Source organism: Mytilus trossulus, chromosome 1 (assembly GCF_036588685.1).
Source record: "Mytilus trossulus isolate FHL-02 chromosome 1, PNRI_Mtr1.1.1.hap1, whole genome shotgun sequence".
NCBI lineage: Eukaryota > Metazoa > Mollusca > Bivalvia > Mytilida > Mytilidae > Mytilus > Mytilus trossulus.
This window is the reverse complement of record NC_086373.1, coordinates 76,367,406-76,393,040: the sequence shown is the minus strand read 5'-3', so window position 1 is coordinate 76,393,040 and position 25,635 is coordinate 76,367,406. Positions and strand designations below refer to the sequence as shown.

Sequence of the window (25,635 nt, the reverse complement as noted above, 5' to 3'; positions counted from 1 at the left end):
TTTTCAGAAAAATATTCTGTCAATTTAGGTTCATAAAATATATCGATCATTCAATTGGTATAAGTCAACAGTATTCACATACTATACATGATACACAATAATGCATATGATGGACAAGCGGAAGACTTCAAGACTTTTGAATTCACAAAAAATCTAACATGAATCTCTCTCAGTCATAATGCAAAGTTTGAGAAGTCACTATGGTATACTAAATATTTGTACTGCACTACTAATTATATAATTGAGATTGTAAATATCAGTTTCATAATATTATTACTTTTTTTAGAATTTCTGTTTTCAATTGACGACCTACACTATCAGTCTCTGCTGACCGAAGCACAGAGGTCAGAACAGTGTCAATCTGCAGATATGACTGACAGCATTGGTGCAGCTGTATTACGTGATGTTTGTGCACATGAAGAAGAAACTAAAGCATTGTTAATTTCATTGAAAGCCATAGCCCCAAGTAACCAACTAGAAACTGTGCAATACAGACTTGTCTATATGATTTTGGAGAACTTGAGTTTGTGTATGATGCATCATCATTTTTTTTACATCTATAAGCAGATTTTTTTGTTGGTAATACAATATCATACATTCACTTGCATATTTCAAACTTAAACAATCAGTTAACCTTCTGAATGATTAAAATTAGTGCTTCTCAAACTGCTATGTACATGCATATATATTCCAATAAAATCATTTGAGTAAATTGTGACATGGTAAGAGTATAAGAAAAAAATTGATATATTTTATTAACAAGTCAAAGAAAATATTTTGTCCAAATGTTATGGAAATAAAATAAGCCAAATCATTTTGTTCCCAGTGTTGGATTGAGCATGCATACTGCCTTTTTAATGAACATGTACAAATAAAAATTATATTGATATGATCTCTCTGGCACCTGAAACTGTAATTGATTGTAATTTAAATTTCAGCTGTCCAGGAGGTGATTGGAATTACAGCAGCAAAAGATCCAAGATTAAAACAGGCCAAAATTGACAAATGTATACAGGAACATCTCAAAGGTAATAATATTTACATCAGTAAAAAAATATTCAATTTCTTTTTTCTTAAATTATGCAATAAAATTGAAAATGTAAATGGGGAATATTTCAAAGAGACAACAACCCAACCATACATCATATGTATATATGTAGACGTATATAACTGTATAACATCAGATTCCAAGCTTATATACAGGAATCTAATATCATATGTATATATGTAGATGAATATAACTGTATAACATCAGATCCCATGCTTATATACAGGAATCTGATGTCATATGTATATATGTAGGTGTATATAACTCTATGACATCAGATCCCTTGCTTACATACAGGAATCTGATGTTGTATGTTTATATATAGATGTATATAACTCTATGAGATCAGATTCCATGCTTAAATACAGGGATCTGATGTCATATGTATATATGAAGGTGTATATAACTCTATGACATCAGATTCCATGCTTAAATACAGGGATCTGATGTCATATGTATGTATGTAAATGTACATAACTGTTTAACATCAGATCCCTTGCTGATATACAGGAATCTGATGTCATATGTATATAGGTAGATGAATATAACTCTATGACATGATATCCCTTTCTTATATACAGGACTCTGATGTCATATGTATAAATATAATTTTATATGACTCTATGACATGAGTTTCCTTGCTTATGTACAGGAATCTGATGTCATATGTATATATGCTAGTAGGTGTATAAAACTCTATAACATCAGATCCCTGTCTTATATACAGGAATCTGATGCCATATATATATATGTAGATGTATATAACTGTATAACATCAGATCCCTGTCTTATATACAGGAATCTGATGTCATATGTATATATGTAGATGTATTTAACTGTATAACATCAGATCCCTTGCTTATATACAGGAATCTGATGTCATATGTATATATGTAGGTGTATATAACTCTATGACATGAGATTCCTTGCTTATAATACAGGAATCTGATGTCAAATGTGAATATTAAGATGTATATAACTCTATGACATGAGATTCCATGCTTATGTACAGGAATCTGATGTCATATGTATATATGTAGGTGTATATAACTCTATGACATCAGATTCCATGCTTATGTACAGGAATCTGATGTCATATGTATATAGGTAGATGAATATAACTCTATGACATGATATCCCTTTCTTATATACAGGACTCTGATGTCATATGTATAAATATAATTTTATATGACTCTATGACATGAGTTTCCTTGCTTATGTACAGGAATCTGATGTCATATGTATATATGCTAGTAGGTGTATAAAATTCTATAACATCAGATCCCTGTCTTATATACAGGAATCTGATGTCAATATATGTATATGTAGATGTATATAACTCTATGACATCAGATTCCATGCTTAAATACAGGAATCTGATGTCATATGTATATATGTAGATGTATATAACTGTATAACATCAGATCCCTGTCTTATGTACAGGAATCTGATGTCATATATGTATATGTAGATGAATATAACTGTATAACATCAGATCCCTAGTTTTATACACAGGAATCTGATGTCATATGTATATATTAAGATGTATATAACTCTATAACATCAGATCCCTTGCTTATATTCAGGAATCTGATGTCATATGTATATTCATACCAAAAAACTAACAACCTTATTTATTAATTTTTTTTTTAGATATATTGAATATAAGCCTTGATAATATACAGGAATCTGGTGTCATTTGTATATAGTTATCAAAAGTACCAGGATTATGATTTAGTAGGTCAGATGCGCTTTTCGTCTGCATAAGACTCATCAGTGACACTCATATCATAAAAGTTATGAAGCTAAATAAGTTCAGAGTTGAAGAGCATTGAGGATCTAAAATTCTAAAAAGTTCTGCCACAGTTGTGTAATTTATTTGTTATAGCATAAAAAATATAACTTCATGATATCAGATTCCTTGATAATACACACATGTATATATATGTAAAGTGTTTTGAAATGATGTGATCAGATGTATAACACATAACTTAATTTATTCATTACATGTCTTCATTCTGTCTTTCATTGGATGGACTTTATTTCCTCTCTGTATAATGCAGAAGAAATGAAAATACTTATTTATTGTAGGTTCAAAATCCACAGTCAGCTTCACCAAAGAAGCGATAGAATTAAAGAAAAAGGCACAGCTTAATGCAGACTGTTCAGGTATTTGATGAAAAATCCATACACACTGGATAACTTCACAAGAATCTCAATTAATTTTGGCTATTCAATGCAAATATGAAGTTAGTATGACATGAAGATGTTATGGTATAAAGATGCAATTTGAGGTTAATTTTGATTTTTAAATTGATCATTTTGTACAATTATTCCGTGGTTTAAATTTATGTTTCTTCATTTTTAGAGCATTGGTGATAAGTTATGTTATATTTATTACCTTAATATATAAAAAATGTAAGCTCCAGTACTCAATTGAGTTTAGTGATAACTATATTGGAGTTTAGAGTACCTAACATTGCTTCTCACCATGACTCTTAGATACAAGGAACATAAAGAAATGAAGAGAAATAATATATACTAAGATATTGTAATTTCTTAATTTACCGTAATGCTGCTTCGGAAATTGTTTTTTTGAAAAGCCATGTTATAAATTATGTTCATCATGTTTGTATGACCTTTATGTGAGGGATCTCAGATAAAAAGCATAAGCATTTTTTATGTTAAGTTCTGAAGAACCGTATATTTAGTTCTTGCATCTAAACAAGAAATTGTGGAAGTGATTGTTTTTCTTCTTATACTGCACTTGAAAAAGGAGAACTAATAATATCTGACATAATAATTTATTGACATCAGCTTTAATTTCAACAGCTTGAAAGTTTTACATGAATAGTATTTTAGCAGATACAGGATACAGGTATGAATAATCTGTCTAGCTAGGATCTAAAACAGAAATAATTCTGATTGTATTATTCATATCATTTGCACCTATATATCTGTTCTTTTAATTTTTGTACAGAATGCTATCCTGGAGGAGGTTTGATAAATCCTAAGGGAAAAAACTTGTGTTTTGCAAATGCACTTCTGCAGTGCATGAGAATTGCTGATCTTCATAGAATTCTTCAGTATCACACAGCTTTATTGTACAGGTATTTGTCTTATCTCCTATACATTTCTAGAAACATGATTCGTGGTTTAAAGCGTCCGTGTGGTGACTGTGTATATTTCATATTAGGTAAGTAGGGTCATTGAGGGCATCATCTAAATGGTTAACTAGATCATCACATATAGACAAAAATGTAATGAAATGTTGTTACATATTATTGAGTGTATGTCTTAATAATTGTATATTTTATAGCTTTTTTGTAATTTGGGTATTCATTTTTAGTATGTTATATATATATATATAACTTAAATTATATGTCTCAAATGGTGAAAATGAGCATGAAGTGGTAATGCCTCTTGTATGAGCAATAATAAGGTGGTCTCCTTTATAGCCTCCAAGTTGTCAATTTCCAATGTGAAAAACAATTAAAAATTCCCATTACTTGTTACTGAGCCGCATAATGTAGAGTTCAATTATGAAGTTCAACATTTCCTCATCTCAGATTTCTTAAGGTTCTTGCAAGGACATAAATGGATTCAGTTTTATGGGATTTTATTTTATCCATATTTTTAACAATGAAACCAGAAGAAATTCCTTTTAATAGTTGTAAGATGTGGTATGATGTCTAAAGTTTTTTTTTTAAATTTTGTTTCTACTTTTTTGTAGATGAAGACAGCTGTTTCACATGCAGCTTAAAAAAAATCATGACAGAAGGTTCCATAACTGCAGAGCCTGTATGCAGGAAAATGACAAGTATGTGATAAGAATACCCTTAACTGCATAAAATAGGAATATTTATAAAATATTTCACAAAAAATGGGCATTGACATTTGTAAATTTCGCTGAAATGGGTAAAAAATCAGGCGCTAAAAGGGGTTCTACTTTGGCGCCAAATGTCCGATATTTTTCCTCTGCCGTCTCTGGGACAGTCTTGTCAAATGAAAAAGGCGACATTTAAGTTTACCCACCAATAAACAATTTTGCAATGTTATTATCTATGTAAATTGGGTGAGGAAGAAGATGATCATCACTTTGTACTTAATGTAGTGTGAAAAGTATTCTTACTACAGAATAAGCTTTAAACTGTTATTTCTTAAAATACAACGTATAGCAAGATTGAAGCATGTTGTATTTTCAGCAATATTATAAATGTTTAGATTACCGAAATTTCTATCCAGTACCTCTAGCCAAAGCAGAATAAACAAACACACAGCAAATTACACACAGTAACACTCAGCTTACATAAAAAATCAGAATTCAGATGTCATATATTATTTCATTGTTCTTTATACATTGCAAAAAAGTACTGACATATGGGCTTTATCTATTATTGTAGTTGTGTTTATGCTAATAAAAGATTTGTATTTGTATATCTTAGAATGAACCTTTTCATTAGGTATGCAATGAATTTTACAAATTTTGAAACAGGCATTTGGAGTTCTTATAAAGAAGGTCAGCAACAAGATTCACACGAGTTGCTGCATATAATGATGCAAGAGATTAAGGAGAAATGCTTTGGGTAAACTTAAATATTTATTACCTTATTGTTGTTACATATTTCTCACAGAAAGCGATATCTCCCTTTTCACCCTCCAAAGAGTGGGATTTATAAATGTGATATGAAAAATTAGCTGATAAGATTAGTAAGTTCCATGAATAGTGACAATATATAAATGTGACAAGTTAAACAAAAATATACTGAAAACAGAAGTGTGTGAACCAGTTCAAATTAAAGAGAATTTTAATGATGATATGTACAAATAGAATAAAAGAACATTTTTTACAAATATTTCTTATCTCTTCATCAACAGGACTGCTGGTTAAACAATTATGGCTGATTTGAGCAGAAATATTTAAATTTCTAATAAATAAACAACGATTTATTCTTTACAGGTCAGACAATACTTTATATAGTGAAGAAAAAAGATTGTTTTATGTGCAGGAGAAGAGCTTGTGTAAGACATTAATTATTGACATTGCTTTTGATTGCACAAAAATTTCATGAAAAAAACTTTAATTAATATACCAGTTTCTTATTTCAATTTCATGCTTAAGTCAATGCATTTCCAGATAGGGCTGTAATCAAATTGAATGTGAATCAGGATTTGTTCTTAGGACCATTTTAGGCCCGGAGAAGATGAGTATTTTAAAATAAGAATCATGTCAATTTATTATAACAGTAATTGGTGGGTTTGTGAAAAGTTTTTATTGAATTATTTCATTGAAATACTAGTATATTCATTATTTTCTGAGGATTAAAATGTACAGTGAAAGGTGGTCAGAGTTGAAATTTTTCCTGGAACAAAATGACACTATTTGCATATTAATTTTCACACACAAATTGTTACATGTGGGTCTCATTGGGGTCTAAGAGTGACGCGGGATTGCCGATTTTTTGTAAGCATGACACGTGAAAGTCAAATTATTGTGTCGTGAAAAAGGGAAATGAGGATTGCTTATGTACATAGTGTAAGGGGGATACGGGAATCTGACTAAACAGTAAGCAGGATCCGGGATCAGAATCCCTCAATGAGACCCCCTCACACGCCAGATAGAATAAAACACTTTCAATAACTACCACACTAACTTTTTTTAAGTAAGGAATTTGTTTTCCTCTCTTTTAAAATATAGGGTTCTGAATAGGTTTGTAAAGCATCAATCACAAAGTATTCAAGCTGTATGATAATTGACCAAATACACAATGAAATACTTATCTATGTTAAGGATTATGTACCCTTGTGTTGATTCAATGCTTAACATATTGAAATTTTATAGGAAATCCACAGCCTTTCTCCTTGTACTCTCATATTTGGCATTTTAATGCTTGGTAGATAGAGGATTATTGCATGCAGTGCTAGCAATGATGTCCTTGGAACAAAAAATCAAAAAAAAATCTCTGTTTTTTAAAAGTCTGTGGATTTTCTTAAAAAATCTTTGTTTTTTTCCACCAAATTCCCTTTTTCTAATAAATGCAATTAAACTATAAATAATAATGCTTTGCACAAAGTTTCCTCATGATATATGTACAAAATGGTCCATCTCTGTTATTCATTGTATTTGCTGTTTTAAAACTATTGCAGTTAGACATTTTTATAAACCTCAAAACAGTGAAACAAATTTTTACAATATTGCTTGAACAAAATAAATTGTTAATAATATTTGCTTCATTCCAGTGAATTGTAACAGTTGTCAAGCTGCATCCTCAACAAAAGCTGCATTTTCCTCATTTAGCTTGCCCATTGAAAAGGTAAGATAATAGAAACAAAGCAAACAATGGATCAGTGAATTTTATGCACAACTATATATATATATATATATATATATAAAAGAGTCTAAATTGAAAACTACGTTCAAACCTATGACTGCGTTGGATAAAAACCGCAATTTTTATACATGTGCATGTCAAACAAATTTCGTTGTAGAAGGGTCTAAAAACAGCACAAACAACATTTTCCAAAAGACCAAAAGAGTGAAAAAGTATATTTAAACAAAACGCATTTGACTAACAGGTCGAACAACTGATGTTCTTTAACCCTGCTGACTGCCATTGACGATTGCCAAATAAAATTGATCACAGGTTGTAACAAAATGGATCTTATTATAAATTTAATACGTCACAGAAAAAAAAAAAAATTGTTAACTTGTGGACAGGATGTTGTGCCACAAACATTCGGTGTCAATATTTCTTTAGTACACCATATCCGGATTTCGACAATAAATGTCTCTTCAAGTGATGTTAGGGATCGAAACGGTATTTGGAAGGCCATATAAAAAGCACCCTCATTTTTAGAGAAAGTACCCTCATTTTTAGATTAACTCTATATATATATTTAATGCCAATAATAATCATTTTAGCTATTCATCATTATAAATGAACTGATTTATGTTTAATGTCTTGAATAGAAATATCCAATTTATGTTGCATATTGTAATATACTGTAACAAAAATCTTCTTTTTCAATAGCTTTAAATAAATTGAAGAATCTAAGACTTATAACATAATTTTTTTCAGTTTTTGTGTTGTCTTGACTGTAATTGTTGCTGAATCTTTCATGCTTTCAGATTATTCAAACATTCGGACCATATTCAAACTTGATTTATGAAACCAAGCTGTTCACCTGGTTATATAAACTCCATTAGAAAACCACAGCCGAGTTGATAACATAAAGCAGATTTATAATCAATTGATACTTTAATAATCCCATCTTCTTTGATATTACTAAAATATATTTAAGAATTTCTAATAAGTATACTTTATTTTATCACCTTTCACTTTCAATTTAACTGTTAAGACTTGGCTGTAGTTTTCCTAAAGCAGTTTGTTAAAATTTCATACAAAAATAAAATTGCAATTGGTCAGAACTTTAAATAAAATGCAACAGGTGGGGAGCATTACTGACTGTCAAATCACTGAGTGAGTACTTTTTACAACCTTTAAAGCAATTTGTGTCTGACAGTTAAACCCAATTACTAATACAGTGAGAAAGAAGTAACAATGTTTATGAAACAAAAATTATATAAATGTATTTAGGAGTGTTTTTTTTTATTTAAATGTAGCATCAGAATATTGCTGAAGCCATTGGAGGCTATTTTAAAAGTGAACAAGTTGAAAGGAAATGTGATTTGTAAGTAAAATGTTACCAAATAACATCAAAATAATATTGAAGGAACTTATAGATATAGGAAGATGTGGTGTGAGTGCCAATTATGTTTGGCAAATAGACTCAAATTGAAAGTGTGCAAGTCTTTTACTGCAAACCAAAATGAATGGTTTCCAAAGAGTTATCTCCTCTTGGACTGGGTCTTTATCAGTTAATAATTGATGAAAGTACATGTATTTTCTCACACAACTGTATGTGATGTTATATTTATTAAATTTCAATTACATAATTATCAATCTCCACAATGCAAACATTTAAAAGTTCATTTCTGACAATTTCTATTCTATTCTTTTTATATATTATATTTAGGCCTTCTTTATAAACCACAAGAAATAAAAGAAAAAGTTAGTGAACTGTATGGCGTAATCGTACACAAAGGAAATACTCTGTCTAATGGCCATTACTATGCCTTTATATTATTTGGTACACAGTGGTATCTTGTGGCTGACATGCAGGTTAGTTTAATGAAGAAATGTATACCAGATGAATAGAAAAAAGAGATTTGATTTGTCCTGTTATCATAATGATCTTGTCATAAATTTTGAATATTAGTGATGTGTATCTGAGAACAATAAGATATATTAAACATCCTTTGTATGAATAATACTCAGTGATAGAAAATTCTGCCAATGTAGAGATTTCTTGATGAGTCCAAAACGTTTAAGAATATACAATCACTAGGTTAATGGACAGAAAGTCAGAGGACAAAAATTCAAAGGACATAAAGTAATGAATTTGATAGGACAAAATGTCACATGTATTTTTTGGAGAATCGTTTAAATGTATCTTGAAATATTCCATTTTATAACATATACATGTTTTCATTTTTTTAAGTAAAAGTAAATTGCTCATGATAATACACCTTGATAAATGTAAATATATTAAATTTTAATCATGAAAGGATATTTTTAAAAATTGGCAAAATTAACCCATTTAAATTTTAGTACCAAGCCCTTTTGATATTTTGTTTTCCTAACAATTATTTGATCATTTTCATATTTATTAGAAATTTGTATAATCAAAATTGATTCACATATTAGACTTCAAGAAAAATGAAAAAAAACTAAATTCTAAATAAGTTTTATTGGTTCAAAGAAAGATAATCTCAAAACTGAGACTCTTTGTATTATGACTACCTGTCTGTGACTTTTTCGGTGACTTCTTGTCCAGTGACTTTCTGTCCTACATTCAATCACAATCCTGAACTTATTATGACAACTCATGTGTGGGATTATTGATAAGATTTGTTAATATGAAATATAACATCTATAGAATCCCAAATGAAGATTTGTAAGGAGGATAATAATTATTATTACTATTACTTTGTTTATAATTTAAAACTGCTTTGTTTTTTTGATGGGGTCACATTGATTTGAATATGCTGCTGAATTTTAGACACAACTGCTATATTCATTTTGAAAGTATATATAAATATTCAAACAAATATAATTGTAAGAAAATATGAGGGGTGGTATCAAATTCAATGAAAAAAAACAGTCCAGCAATGACCACATGACATTGAGGTTAAATTTCACATTTGCATTTTTATTTTCTTTTGTAATAAAATTATAATGTGTTTTTTTTTTTAGGTAAAACAAGTTACTACATGTATTCAAAGTATGCAGAACATAGACGGACAGCCATATTTACTTTTCTACAGAACAATGCCAAGACCATATTTAGGATTTGATTAGAAGGGTACTTACTTTTTTTTTACAGAAGATGTTTATATATCCCTTATTTTTTGTAACCAAACAAGTTTGCTGTGATATTAATAATACAAAACGGATTGATGTTCAAAATATTAAATTTTTACTTTGCATTTATAGTTTTCAAATTCCAATAGGGAACCTACTTTATATAACATTGTATCAATAAACCAATTTTTCAAAACTTTTTGGCCATTGGCCTTCTTCAGTTATTTATTTCTCCTCACAACTACATGACTGACATTACATTTTCCAACTTGCTGTTTAAAAAATCGGGTCTTAGTCAGTTATTTTTTTTAATTATTTTTTTAGATTTCAAGATAAAGATCATATTCATATTTTTTATTTATTGTAAGAAGCTTTGACTTGCATTTGAAATTGATTTATTTTCTATTAAAAGTATTAGAGAGTACATGTATTACATGTATATCATATTTTGCATTATACTCATGTTGAAATACTTTTTTTGTTATCAAATCATGTTTTTAATGATGTCATCTTCAAACTGAAGTGTTTCAACTGTATTTAAATTATATGATGATTTTCAAAATGTTTACAAAATTTTGAATTTTTTAAATAGTTAGGCTTTTCTACCTCAGACATAGATTGCCATAGCTGTATTTGGCAAAACTTTTAGGAATTTTGGTCCTCAATGCTCTTCAACTTCGTACTTTATTTGGCAATTTTAACTTTTTTGGATTCGAGCGTCACTGATGAGTCTTTTTTAGACCAAACGTGCGTCTGGCGTATATACTAAATTTAGTCCTGGTATCTATGATGAGTTTATTTCATAACACCATGAACAAGACTATTTCTTGGCACCCTCAGTTTTCCAATTGACTGGATTAGGTGAAGTTCATTAAAGTTACATAGTGCTCACTTGTCATATTGTACTTGTTACAGACAATTAAACTGAAGAGTTGCCAATCAATACATTTTACAAATGTACGAAAAATTATCTGTATATGTTAGAAAAAGTTATTTCAAGCAATGCATCTAAAAAATGATATAATAAGTGTAAATAATCCAGTAATTGCTTTGAATTCTGAAATAGGGAAGATGCACAATGTAATTTTGAATATCATCTTCAATGTTCAAACCTTATTATAAACTATAAATTATTTTAAGAACATGTTATGATATGATGCATAAACGAGGTAAAGAAATTCGCAAGGATAAAGTGAATACAATGTGGTTCTTTAGCATAGATTGTAATTTGTTACCAAAGCTGGACATTCAATATGTAAATTAAAACCAGTAATTTTACTCTGTACCTAAATTTATCAAAGATAAGTTATAACAAAACTGATGTAATTTGCGGGAGGGATATATGAATAAGTTATTACAATTAGACTAAGTAAACTTAATACTTATTATTTTTCCTTTGAAACTCTACCTTGTTTTCACACAAAATTTTTGGATCAAATTGATTATATCAAGATTTAGTTTTGGTCTTGTGGCTTTCTGTCAGTTTACCCCTTAAATAAAGATGAGATATACTTTATAACTGAAAGCCCTCTAAAAATTGAAAAAGTAAGACGAGGACAGAATATGTTAACATCTGGATAGCATAACATCATAAAAGTTAATTTGTGTTTTTTTTTACTTTTTCATGTTGCTAAATGAATAAACTTGCATCAATTATAATAATTCATTCATTCAGAAACAAAGCTTGTAGAAAAGCAGGTTTCTACCTAAGTTAACTAAGCTTATGGAAGTTAATTTCATATAACATGTTATTTAGGTACATATGTGATCTATATATCTGATGATCCAAGTGTAAATGTATCTAACACTTATTATATAATGTATAAGTCAATAAGAAAGTATATGTATTGTTATATAGTTATCAAAGGTACCAGGATTATAATTCAGTACGCCAGACGCGCGTTTCGTCTACATAAGACTCATCAGTGACGCTCAAATCAAAAATATTTATAAACCCAAACAAGTACAAAGTTGAAGAGCATTGAGGATCCAAAATTCCAAAAAGTTGTGCCAAATACGGCCAAGGTAATCTATGCCTGGGATAAGAAAATCCTTAGTTTTTCAAAAAGTTTATATAGTTTTATATACAGGAAATTTATAAAAATGACCACATTATTGATATTCATGTCAACACCGAAGTGTTGACTACTGGGCTGGTGATACCCTCGGGGACGAAACGTCCACCAGCAGTGGCATCAACCCAGTGGTGTAAATAGTTATCAAAGGTACCAGGATTATAATTCAGTACGCCAGACGCGCGTTTCGTCTACATAAGACTCATCAGTGACGCTCAAATCAAAAATATTTATAAACCCAAACAAGTACAAAGTTGAAGAGCATTGAGGATCCAAAATTCCAAAAAGTTGTGCCAAATACGGCCAAGGTAATCTATGCCTGGGATAAGAAAATCCTTAGTTTTTCAAAAAGTTTATATAGTTTTATATACAGGAAATTTATAAAAATGACCACATTATTGATATTCATGTCAACACCGAAGTGTTGACTACTGGGCTGGTGATACCCTCGGGGACGAAACGTCCACCAGCAGTGGCATCGACCCAGTGGTGTAAATAGTTATCAAAGGTACCAGGATTATAATTCAGTACGCCAGACGCGCGTTTCGTCTACATAAGACTCATCAGTGACGCTCAAATCAAAAATATTTATAAACCCAAACAAGTACAAAGTTGAAGAGCATTGAGGATCCAAAATTCCAAAAAGTTGTGCCAAATACGGCCAAGGTAATCTATGCCTGGGATAAGAATACATTATAAGTTTCAAACCTCTATTACTGGTAATATCCATATGATGTATTATCTTTTATATGTGTTACATGTGAAGACTGAGTATGCTGGTGATTATAGTTGTAAGGATGACTGTTCAGCTGTGTTTAAGTTTAAGTTATATGTTATGTTAAAACTGGTTGGCATAATCTATGTGACTGGTCAGAATATATCCTGGTTTGATATTTTAAGTGCCTATTGTTTAAAATAGAGGAATACTTGGGATAACTCATTGCAAATTTCAGGTATTTTGATAAGTTGAAAGATGTCTTTAAGAAATTACTATGTCATTAGATATTTTTTTTTTTGTCGTTATGTTGTCAGATAGATGTCATTTATTGTCAAGTTAAGACTTTTATACAACACTTCATGTAATGTCTGAGTAAAATGATGATTTATATATTATAAAAATGATATCATAGTGTCCAATTGTATTGATTCATTATACATCACATGGTATCTTATTGAATGGTTGTTCATAGTTAGACAGATGCTGTATTTAACCAGGGACGTATATAGATAACTTCTTAACAATCCTTGTCCCGATAAAAAATATGTAGAGAATCATTGGAGAAACCACACTGTACACCTTAAAACTTTAAAAGTTGTTGATGGATTTTAATGAAATAAAGATTTTCTTAAACTTAAATTATTCCTACATTGATAGAGTTAATTTGGTTAATAATGTTCATGTCTTTCATGTAATTTGAATTATTTAAGAAAGGAGGGTAATTATTTTTGGGGCATTATTCTACATTTTGGGAAAAAAAACCACAATAAAACGTAGTTCAACTGTTCAGCTAAAAACTTAAAAAGTTCTTGATTGATTTTGATGAAAATTATTTTGTCTGAAGTCTTAATGTTTTTTACATATACAGAAGAATTTTCATGGTTATCAATAAGGTATAAGATTAAATATAAGCAATTTAAAAATGTATAGAAGATATGTTCAAATCCAACGATTCTCTACATATTTTCCAAAAATTATGAGATTCGAATCCTTCTAATATAAGTCCTTGATTTAACAGATAGAAAGTTTCAAGAAATATTATAAATATGCATAATACATTGTAAAACAATTATTATCGATAAGTGTAAAATATTGATGAAGCATACATGAAATATTCCATCATTGTTATGAAATAAAAAATATACAGATATATATTTTGTTTTAATATTGGTTAAAGCTTCAATATGCTGTGAAAAAGTTCAAATGTACTTTTATTAAGGTTTCATTTCTGATTGTGTCTCTTTTCTTCATTCTATACCCTGAGTTGTTTCTGTCCTTATGCATCAAGTGTTCATTGACCAAACATTATTGAAAATTAAAACTATTTTGAAATAAGAAATTGTTGTATGATTGGCAAAGACAACACTATATACCTGATACCAACAAATGTAGATGTTGACAAATTAAGATCACAATCAAGCCTTCAATAAGAGTAAACACATACTGTATATAAAACACCTCAAAATGTAAAACTATTTAAAACTATTAAAATGAAAATTTTATTTTACAAACAAACAAATTTTTGGTACAACCAACAACAACAATCATGCAAACTACAGTATCAAAGCGCATATGGTGAATTTAGTTATATTTGTGAGGTTGTTATCCTCCCTATTTTGGGGGCAATGGGGTAACAGGACAACAGAAGAAAAACTATAGATCTGTTGAAAAAGGCTGGACTCTACAGATTGACACAAAGTACACAAAGTACACAAAACACTAAATATTAAAGGTATATATCTATTTTCTTCTCCAACTACGAAACAGATTTAGAAAATTCCTTAACTTTTAAGCTGTAATTAAAGTGGTCAAGAGACCACAAAAAGCATTTCCAGGAATTCAATATCAATTTTGATTTGTTTGTTTCTTGATTTGTCTTTTCACCCCAAGTTTCTTTGTTTTGAACAGCAAGGTTATGTTATACATCTACCTGTATACATATGACATCAGATTCCTGTATATAAGCAAGGGATATGATATCATAGAGTTATATACACCTACCTATATATATATTTATATGACATCAGATCCCTGTATATAAGCGATGGATCTGATGTCATAGAGTTATATACACCTACATATATACATATTACATCAGATTCCTGTATATGAGCATTGGATCTGATGTATAATGGTTATATAATTCTACACATATACATATGACATCAGATTCCTGTAGATAAGCAAGGAATCTCATGTCATAGAGTTGTATACAAAAACATTTATACATATGACATCAGATCCCTGTATATAAGCAAGGTATCTGATGTCATAGAGTTATATACACCTACATATATACATATGACATCAGATTCCTGTATATAAGCAAGGTATCTGATGTCATAGAGTTATATACACCTACATTTATACATATGACATCAGATTCCTGTATATAAGCAAGGTATCTGATGTCATAGAGTTATATACACCTACATATATACATATGACATCAGATTCCTGTATATAAGAAAGGGGTCTGATGTATAATGGTTATATACTTCTACACATATACATATGACATCAGATTCCTGTATATAAGAAAGGGATCTGATGTATAATGGTTATATACTTCTACACATATACATATGACATCAGATTCCTGTATATAAGACAGGGATCTGATGTTATAGAGTTTTATACACCTACTAGCATATATACATATGACATCAGATTCCTGTACATAAGCAAGGAAACTCATGTCATAGAGTCATATAAAATTATATTTATACATATGACATCAGAGTCCTGTATATAAGCAAGGGATCTGATGTCATAGAGTTATATACACCTAAATAAATACATATTACATCAGATTCATGTATATAAGCAAGGAATCTGATGTTATACAGATATATACACCTACATTTATCATATGACATTAGATTCCTGTATATAAGCTTGGAATCTGATGTTATACAGTTCTATACACCTACATTTATACATATGACATTAGAATCCTGTATATAAGCTTGGAATCTGATGTTATACAGTTATATTCATCTACCTATATACATATGACATCAAATCCCTGTATATAAGCAAGGGATCTGATGTTAAACAGTTATATACACCTACATATATACATATGACATCAGAGTCCTGTATATAAGAAAGGGATATCATGTCATAGAGTTATATTCATCTACCTATATACATATGACATCAGATTCCTGTATATAAGCAAGGGATCTGATGTCATAGAGTTATATACACCTACATTTATACATATGACATCAGAATCCCTATATATAAGCAAGGGATCTGATGTCATAGAGTTATATACACCTACATTTATACATATGACATCAGAATCCTGTATATAAGCATTGGATCTGATGTATAATGGTTATATACTTCTACACATATACATATGACATCAGATTCCTGTATATAAGCAAGGGATATGATATCATAGAGTTATATACACCTACCTATATATATATTTATATGACATCAGATCCCTGTATATAAGCGATGGATCTGATGTCATAGAGTTATATACACCTACATATATACATATTACATCAGATTCCTGTATATGAGCATTGGATCTGATGTATAATGGTTATATAATTCTACACATATACATATGACATCAGATTCCTGTAGATAAGCAAGGAATCTCATGTCATAGAGTTGTATACAAAAACATTTATACATATGACATCAGATCCCTGTATATAAGCAAGGTATCTGATGTCATAGAGTTATATACACCTACATATATACATATGACATCAGATTCCTGTATATAAGCAAGGTATCTGATGTCATAGAGTTATATACACCTACATTTATACATATGACATCAGATTCCTGTATATAAGCAAGGTATCTGATGTCATAGAGTTATATACACCTACATATATACATATGACATCAGATTCCTGTATATAAGAAAGGGGTCTGATGTATAATGGTTATATACTTCTACACATATACATATGACATCAGATTCCTGTATATAAGAAAGGGATCTGATGTATAATGGTTATATACTTCTACACATATACATATGACATCAGATTCCTGTATATAAGACAGGGATCTGATGTTATAGAGTTTTATACACCTACTAGCATATATACATATGACATCAGATTCCTGTACATAAGCAAGGAAACTCATGTCATAGAGTCATATAAAATTATATTTATACATATGACATCAGAGTCCTGTATATAAGCAAGGGATCTGATGTCATAGAGTTATATACACCTAAATAAATACATATTACATCAGATTCATGTATATAAGCAAGGAATCTGATGTTATACAGATATATACACCTACATTTATCATATGACATTAGATTCCTGTATATAAGCTTGGAATCTGATGTTATACAGTTCTATACACCTACATTTATACATATGACATTAGAATCCTGTATATAAGCTTGGAATCTGATGTTATACAGTTATATTCATCTACCTATATACATATGACATCAAATCCCTGTATATAAGCAAGGGATCTGATGTTAAACAGTTATATACACCTACATATATACATATGACATCAGAGTCCTGTATATAAGAAAGGGATATCATGTCATAGAGTTATATTCATCTACCTATATACATATGACATCAGATTCCTGTATATAAGCAAGGGATCTGATGTCATAGAGTTATATACACCTACATTTATACATATGACATCAGAATCCCTATATATAAGCAAGGGATCTGATGTCATAGAGTTATATACACCTACATTTATACATATGACATCAGATTCCTGTATATAAGCATTGGATCTGATGTATAATGGTTATATACTTCTACACATATACATATGACATCAGATTCCTGTATATAAGCAAGGAATCTCATGTCATAGAGTCGTATACAATTACATTTATACATATGACATCAGATCCCTGTATATAAGCAAGGGATCTGATGTATTAAAGTTATATACATCTACCTATATACATATGACATCAGATGAGATCCCTGTATATATAAGCAAGGGATATCTGATATCATAGAGTTATATACACCTACATAAATACATATGACATCAGATTCCTGTATATAAGCAAGTAATCTCATGTCATAGTGTCATATACAATTACATTTATACATATGACATCAGATTCCTGTATATAAGCAAGGGATCTGATGTATTAAAGTTATATACATTTACATATAAACATATGACATCAGATTCCTGTATATAAGCAAGGGATCTGATGTTATACAGTTATATACATCTACATATATACATATGACATTAGATTCCTGTATATAAGCAAGGGATCTGATGTTATACAGTTATATACACCTACATTTATACATATGACATTAGATTCCTTTATGTAAGCTTGGAATATCTGATGTCATAGAGTTATATTCATTTACATATATACATATGACATCAGATTCCTGTATATAAGCAAGGGATCTGATGTCATAGAGTTATATACACCTACATATATACATATGACATCAGATTCCTGTATACAAGCAAGGGATCTGATGTTATACAGTTACATTCATCTACAAATTCTGAATACAGATTGAACCTTACCTCAGACAGGATTTGATTTGATTTAAAAAAGATTTTTGGGAAAAAGGGGGTTGGGGGGGGGGCAAATATGTAAAAAAAAATAAAATAAATAAAGGCAGGACAGGAGTTTTTGACATGACAAAAAAAAATATTCTGAATACAGATTGAACCTTACCTCAAACAGGATTTGATTTGATTTAAAAAAAAAAGTTTTGGGGGAAAAAAGGGGGGGGGGGGCAATTATGTAAAAAATAAAATAAACAAAATAAATAAATAAAGGCAGGACAGGAGTTTTTGACACCAAAGCAGTATGAGACATTTTATGCAAAATATAAATCAGAAAATACTTTAAAAAAAAGGCAAGACCGAAAAGAGAGAAAAAATAAAAGCCCCCCTCTTTACTCATAAGGTCATATGTCAAAATTAAAACTTGAAAAGATTTTCAGACCAGAAATACTTTTCTGTGAGAGTGGCTCTTTCACAATAGGTTATATACCGACGAGCTTAATTGTGATAATAAATTTGTATTATAAAAAGATAACACACCCTCCCCTTCCCTACACACACACAAGAAAAGCCTATTATAAACGGCAATGAATTGGTTCATGGTTTCAATATACAATATTTACTACTGTGGTTATTTATGCACAACAATATTTTCTCTAAATTAACAAGAAATAATTTATTTAAAAATAAAATAATACTCCCCAAAATATCGCAGACTGATACATGTCCAGCCAGCCGTTTTAATATAGTTTAATATCGTATTCCGGAAATTATACGTTCTACCTCCGATCTGTTTTTTGGATTATTAAAAAGTACGTTGTTGGTTTATTCTGTATTTGTGGTAATAAGTCATATGACATGAGATACCAAGTATTTAACGGAGGCCGGACAGGTATATAGTTTATTTTTAGAGTGGACGTCGAACGTTTTTTTTTTTCTGAGACTGTTGATTATTCTAAGGAGTACTGAGCACTATGAATGTATCTCCAAAACGAACCAAAGTTGAAAATGGCCTCACACATCCAGATATTGCAAATGGTAACACCGTATATTTTGACAGACTTCCAGATGATGAATTACTTGAAATCATCTTTGCCCAGCTTCCAGTTGAATCCCTAAACAGCATATGCAACAGAGTTTGCAAGAGATTTAACAGAATTATTTCGTCAGAGAGGGTAAGTAAATTTCTGGACACAACATCAAACACGTTGTATTGGCTTTATGACTTTATATAGTTGTACTAGACACTGTAAAGCGAGCTAAGACAGCAGAGAACGGAGAAACAGCCTTTGAAATTAGCCTGATAGTGATAGAGCAAAGTAATCTTTCAGCAGTACTACATGTAGTTCTGATGAAACTTTAGTGAATTGATTATATCTATTGATGTAAGCTCCCTTTAGAATTTTTAAAATTTTACAATTTACATTTTTGAGTTTATATGGGGTTTTATTCATTAAAAAAAAGGGGTGATTTTCCACTTTTCAGATAATTACTCAAAAATGTAGTCGGCAATTCTATGAAATTTTGGTGAATTGTTTTGTGAATTTGTGTTTTGATGTAATTAAGCTCCCTTTTTATTTTCATAAATTTTTCATATGACATTTTATTAATTTTGCTGATAGTCTGACAACAGATTTACTAAGTATTGTGCACAGTGCTTTGCACAACTACAAGAAATTTTTAATTGAATATAAATTCAATTCATACAAATAATTTAAGTTTTTTGACTACATTTATTTCAGAAACATATAAGATGTCAAATATTTAATTACAATCCAAATCCAGACTTGTGTCAAGCTTGAATATTGTGTCCATTTTTGCCCCAATTATTAGGGTTGGACCTCTGCGGGCATATCCAGCTGCGCTCAGTGAAACAGTTTATTGTTTAGAGGCCAGCTGAAGCACGCCTCTGGGTGCAGGAATTTCTCACTAGGTTGAAGACCCATTGGAGGGCTTTCAGCTGTTTTCTGGTCTTTGGTCGGGTTGTTGTCTCTTTGACACTATCCCTACATTTTGTATTTCCATCCTCAATTTGACATGTATCATAAAATAAAGGTAAATTTGATATGACAGACAGCAAACATGCATGCAATAACAAATATTGGACACTAGGCTCGTGACTTTGGACAGACACATAAAGAATTTGACAGAATTGTCAGATGATGGAAGTTTTTACCGACCTTGACTGGCTATACAGCCTTTGCACGGTTGACAGTCAGAGTTAAACATATTTATAAGATTTTAAAATGTATTGTAAATTTTAAAAAGGAACAGGATTAATACCAAAGACCCATTTATAAGTTTTGAAGTAACAGTTTTGTGAAATATATTTCTGAAATAAGTATGATAAAGTATTTATAATGCTACAAGAAATAAGTTTAAAATAACTTTGCTGACTGTTTTCAGTTTGTTCCCTGGAAGAAGAAGTATCACAGACTAAAGAGGATGTTGATAAACCCAGTGATATTTCTGATTGATATGGGTAGCCCTGCTGATTACCTTGTCAAGCTTATTAGGTGAGATTTTGTGTGTATTGATACATACTATGTTGATTAACCCAGTGATATTTCTGAATGAGATGGGTAGCCCTGCTGACTACCTTGTCAAGCTTATTAGGTGGGATTTTGTTTGTATTGATACACACTATGTTGATTAACCCAGTGATATTTCTGAATGAGATGGGTAGCCCTGCTGACTACCTTGTCAAGCTTATTAGGTGGGATTTTTTATTGATACATACTATGTTGATTAACCCAGTGATATTTCTGAATGAGATGGGTAGCCCTGCTGATTACCTTGTCAAGCTTATTAGGTGAGATTTTGTTTGTGTTGATACATACTACATGTATGTTGATTAACCCAGTGATATTTCTGAATGAGATGGGTAGCCCTGCTGATTACCTTGTCAAGCTTATCAGGTGGGATTTTTGTTTGTGTTGACATTGATTAAAAGTGACTTTGTCTGTTTGTTGTAAATATTCATTTCATATATATATGTTCATGATATGTTAAGAAACTTCAGTTTAATGACATGCATTTATTTATACATACATACAAAAAGCCTGGTTGATTGATTTGGTTGCATTCTAGCGGACTTTAGACATATACATATGAATGAAATTAGGAGCATATTTTCTGCAGGCTCTTTAGCATTTTAGCCCAAAAGTATGTCCCTTCCTAAAACATCAGTTTGTCTTATACTGTTTTAAGATGAAATCAATATTCAGAGGTCTTTTTCATGGATGTTTACATCAAGAAAGATATCACAACAAAAACAGTATTGACATGACAGGATTGAAGGCAATAATTCAGTTGGCAATAACACAGATTTTTTTCTGTTGCATATATTACAGAATTTAGATTATTTTTTGCCCATTTATGGTTTTCAGTCTGTGCGTCTGTTGGTTCATCTGTTTGTTGGTTCTTTCTCTCGTTTGTCTGTATGTTTGTTCATCTGTTCCTCCATCTGTCACTGTTCAGGTTAAAGTTTTTTATCATGGTACATGCAGTTTCTATACACCCGTCGTCTTTTAGACGGGACGTATTATGGTATACCGTTGTCCGTCTGTCCGTCCGTCGTCCACACTTCAGACAATAACTCAAAAAGGCTTTTACCAATGTCCATGAAACCTTGGTGAATTGTTTATATCTATTGATGTAAGCACCCTTTCAATTTTTATAAATCTCAGATTTTAAGTTTTGGATTTATGGGGCATTATTCATAAAAAAATTTGTAAGGGTTCCGCGGAACCCAGTGTCTCGCCTACTTTTGCTGTGAATGGCAGGCTCAACAAAAATGAGGAAAAAATCAATAAAAACATTCCTCTTGATACAATCTTTTGATTGTAAGAATCTTCTGTCCAAGTTTGGTAAAAATCCAGCATAGTTTATGAATCTAATAAATGCTTTAAAAAATTTAACTGCAGACTTTACAGGTATGTAATATTAACTGGAAGAAAAACTAAGTCACTTCAAATGTAAAATATGGAAAAAATGGATTTATTGTTTTACAAAATTTACTTCTGGATATTATCTTATGATCATAAATAAGCTTCTGTCCAATTTTGGTACAAACCCAGGATAGTTTTAAGAAAGTTATCAAAATTTTAAAAACTTTAACCACAGAGTGAATGTAATGTTTCCCCGCAGAAAAACTAAGTCTATTCAAATGTAAAATATGGAAAAAATGGATTAATTTTTTACAAAATTTACTTCTGGATACTATCTTGTGAGCATAAACAAGCTTCTGTCCAAGTTTGGTAGAAATCCAGTATAGTTTAAGAAAGTTATTAAAATTTTAAAAACTTTAACCACAGAGTGAATGTAATGTTTCCCCGCAGAAAAACTAAGTCCATTTTCAAGTAAAATATTGAAAAAATGGAATTTTATTTTTACAAAATTTACTTCTGGATACTATCTTATGATCATAAACAAGCTTCTGTCCAAGTTTGGTAGAAATCCAGTATAGTTTAAGAAAGTTATTAAAATTTCAAAAACTTTAACCACAGAGTGAATATTTGTTGACGACGCCGACGACGATGGAATGTAGGATCGCTTAGTCTCGCTTTTTCGACTAAAGTTGAAGGCTCGACAAAAAGGGGGATTTTTAACACTTCGGACAATAACTCAAAAAGGCTTTCACCAATGTCCATGAAACTTTGGTGAATTGTTTATATCTATTGATGTAAGCTCTCTTTCAATTTTTATAAATTTCAGATTTTACATTTCCGTGTTATGAATTTTTATGCTTAAAAAAGGGGGGATTTTCCAATTTTGAGACATTACATTTAAAGCATAAAAGACAAGTTAAAAGAGCAACGGGCGTATCTTGTGCTAAAGCGCAGCCCTTTATTGATGAAGTTGAAGTCTAATCAACTTGAAACTTATTACCTGTTTTCCCTATGATGAGATCTTTTTAATATTTAATGCAAAATTTGAGTTTTGACTCCAATTTCATAGTACATTGAACATAGAAAACTATAGTGCAAGTTGGGCATCCGTGTACTTTGTACACATTCTTGTTTATAGGTACCTTTTGTGTTTTGTAGATACATGAAAGAATTTAAACCAATTACAGCAGGAAATATGATTCAGTGTTTAGAGAGGCACAACAAATATAACTGGGCAAAAGCACTGATGGAAGAAAGAGTCACTGACTGTTTATTGAATGAGGTACATGCATTTTTCAATGCAATAATTTTGAATGTAATGAAATGTAGATCAGCATTCCATCTTATACAGGAATTCATCAAAATTTTCATATAATTCAGACTTACTTAATGGTTGCCTATCATTCTTATGATAAAAACTTTTTGGGCAATAAAATCCATTTTGCAATGAAAAATGTAAGCAATCTGTATCCGTCAGTGATCACAAGTACTTTTATTCTCAATAATTAGAAAATTGATCTTATAATTCAACCCTGATCATAATCAATTTCAGTGTCACATGAAACTATAAGATAAAATAAAGACACAAAACAATATTGTAATACATTTACTAATTAAAGTACTATTTATCTTTCAGGAGCCCAACCCTTGGTGCTGTATCACAGTCCTAGTAATTATATCACAGACAGTGTATGACATCCAGGAGATAATCCAGTGTCTACTGATACCTACGTCTCATTGTACCTCTATAGAGCTACTGGAATGTCTCTACTGTATTGCTACATTCCTGTACGCCTTCAAGACTGTGAAAAGTGATGATGTGTGGAATGGGTTGGTTTTTAAATTTCTTTCATTCAATAATTGTAACACTTTTTTTTTAATTTTTGAAACGGTCATTTCCATTTCAACTTGAGAATTCATATTTATTGTCATCATTGTTAGACTTTATTTTTTCACGGATTTTGTTTGGTTAAAATGCATCATGAATAAATTTGTTTAAGAAAATGCATTTCTCTTTAAAATTGTTTGAAGAAATTTTTAAAACAATGGTATCAAGTTCCCAGGAAAGTGTAATTTTCCTCACTATTAAATTAAATGTGAACCACTATTACATAAGAATACAAAAGTCCTAGTAGTCCTAGTAATTTACGGTATATCATTTAAAATAAATTTTTGCATAGGGGAATCAAGATAAATACTTTGTAATTTAATTTAGATATACCGGTTAAAGATGAAATACTTATTTTCCAGGCTTCATTATAGATTATTTTATGCCTTGTACTTGTACGAAAACTCAAGGCCAGTCAGGCAGGATGAATTGAAAGTTGAAAATTCATCTCCAGCCATCATGGGAGAATTTGAAACTACAAACAACAATAAAGCTGAACAAGAAAATTTTGCACAAAAAAGGTATTATTATGTTTAAATCATACTCTATTAACTAATGGAAAGAGAAAAAAAAAAAGTGGACTGAGAATACAGCAATTCAGCTATGCACTGATGAGATAGATTTCTCTCTAAATGTCATGAAATTTTTAACCAAAAGGAAAAATACAGATATGAAAATGATGAAGTTTGGCATGGCATGCAGGAATTACATGCAATTACTTTTGTACTGTTTAACAAATGTTTCTCAATTTGAAATATGTTGTTACTGATGAAAAAAATGGATATCAAGTTTGATATTGCTTTTCTCTTTTATCATTCAGAAGTAATGGTCCTTGATAGATTGGAAAATGACACTTGATGTAATTTCGTTGAAATAATGTTGCCATTTAGGAGTTATTCCTGTTATGGTCCTTAACAGATAGGAAAATGGCACTACCTTTTGTTTCCCAGCAGTAATTTGTGTATGTTCAAAGATTCTAAATGGAATAACACATTAGCAGACAAATTAATGATTTTGAAATAGCAAATTTGAATGACCACCACTTTGTCTCTACACATATATTTATCT

The 25,635-nt window shown here is 30.3% G+C and overlaps 2 protein-coding genes across 2 annotated transcripts; both read left to right on the top strand.

Annotated features, from left to right (window-relative positions):
* Positions 1-4,168: 4,168 nt before the first annotated feature.
* LOC134710130 (uncharacterized) lies at positions 4,169-9,176 on the top strand. The gene is made up of 7 exons (XM_063570347.1): positions 4,169-4,244; positions 4,782-4,868; positions 5,544-5,634; positions 6,009-6,070; positions 7,289-7,362; positions 8,673-8,740; positions 9,086-9,176. Exons 1-7 carry the CDS (start codon positions 4,193-4,195, stop codon positions 9,096-9,098), a joined length of 447 nt encoding a protein of 148 aa, XP_063426417.1. The 5' UTR covers positions 4,169-4,192; the 3' UTR covers positions 9,099-9,176.
* A 10,499-nt stretch (positions 9,177-19,675) lies between these two features.
* Positions 19,676-25,403, top strand: LOC134694819 (F-box DNA helicase 1-like). Its single transcript, XM_063555921.1, has 6 exons — positions 19,676-19,964; positions 21,196-21,305; positions 23,838-23,961; positions 24,316-24,509; positions 24,930-25,088; positions 25,388-25,403. The coding sequence occupies exons 1-6, from the start codon at positions 19,764-19,766 to the stop codon at positions 25,401-25,403; spliced, it is 804 nt and encodes a 267-aa protein (XP_063411991.1). The 5' UTR covers positions 19,676-19,763.
* Positions 25,404-25,635: the final 232 nt, after the last annotated feature.

Bases quoted from the DNA above. Each gene is read 5' to 3' on its own strand.
- LOC134710130 (XM_063570347.1), top strand. From the start codon at position 4,193: ATGATTCGTGGTTTAAAGCGTCCGTGTGGTGACTGTGTATATTTCATA. The intron at 4,869-5,543 runs GTATGTGATAAG...ATTTTGAAACAG, and splicing joins TGTATGCAGGAAAATGACAA to GCATTTGGAGTTCTTATAAA. The intron at 7,363-8,672 runs GTAAGATAATAG...ATTTAAATGTAG, and splicing joins TTAGCTTGCCCATTGAAAAG to CATCAGAATATTGCTGAAGC.
- LOC134694819 (XM_063555921.1), top strand. From the start codon at position 19,764: ATGAATGTATCTCCAAAACGAACCAAAGTTGAAAATGGCCTCACACAT. The intron at 23,962-24,315 runs GTACATGCATTT...TTTATCTTTCAG, and splicing joins CTGACTGTTTATTGAATGAG to GAGCCCAACCCTTGGTGCTG. The intron at 24,510-24,929 runs GTTGGTTTTTAA...CTTATTTTCCAG, and splicing joins AGTGATGATGTGTGGAATGG to GCTTCATTATAGATTATTTT.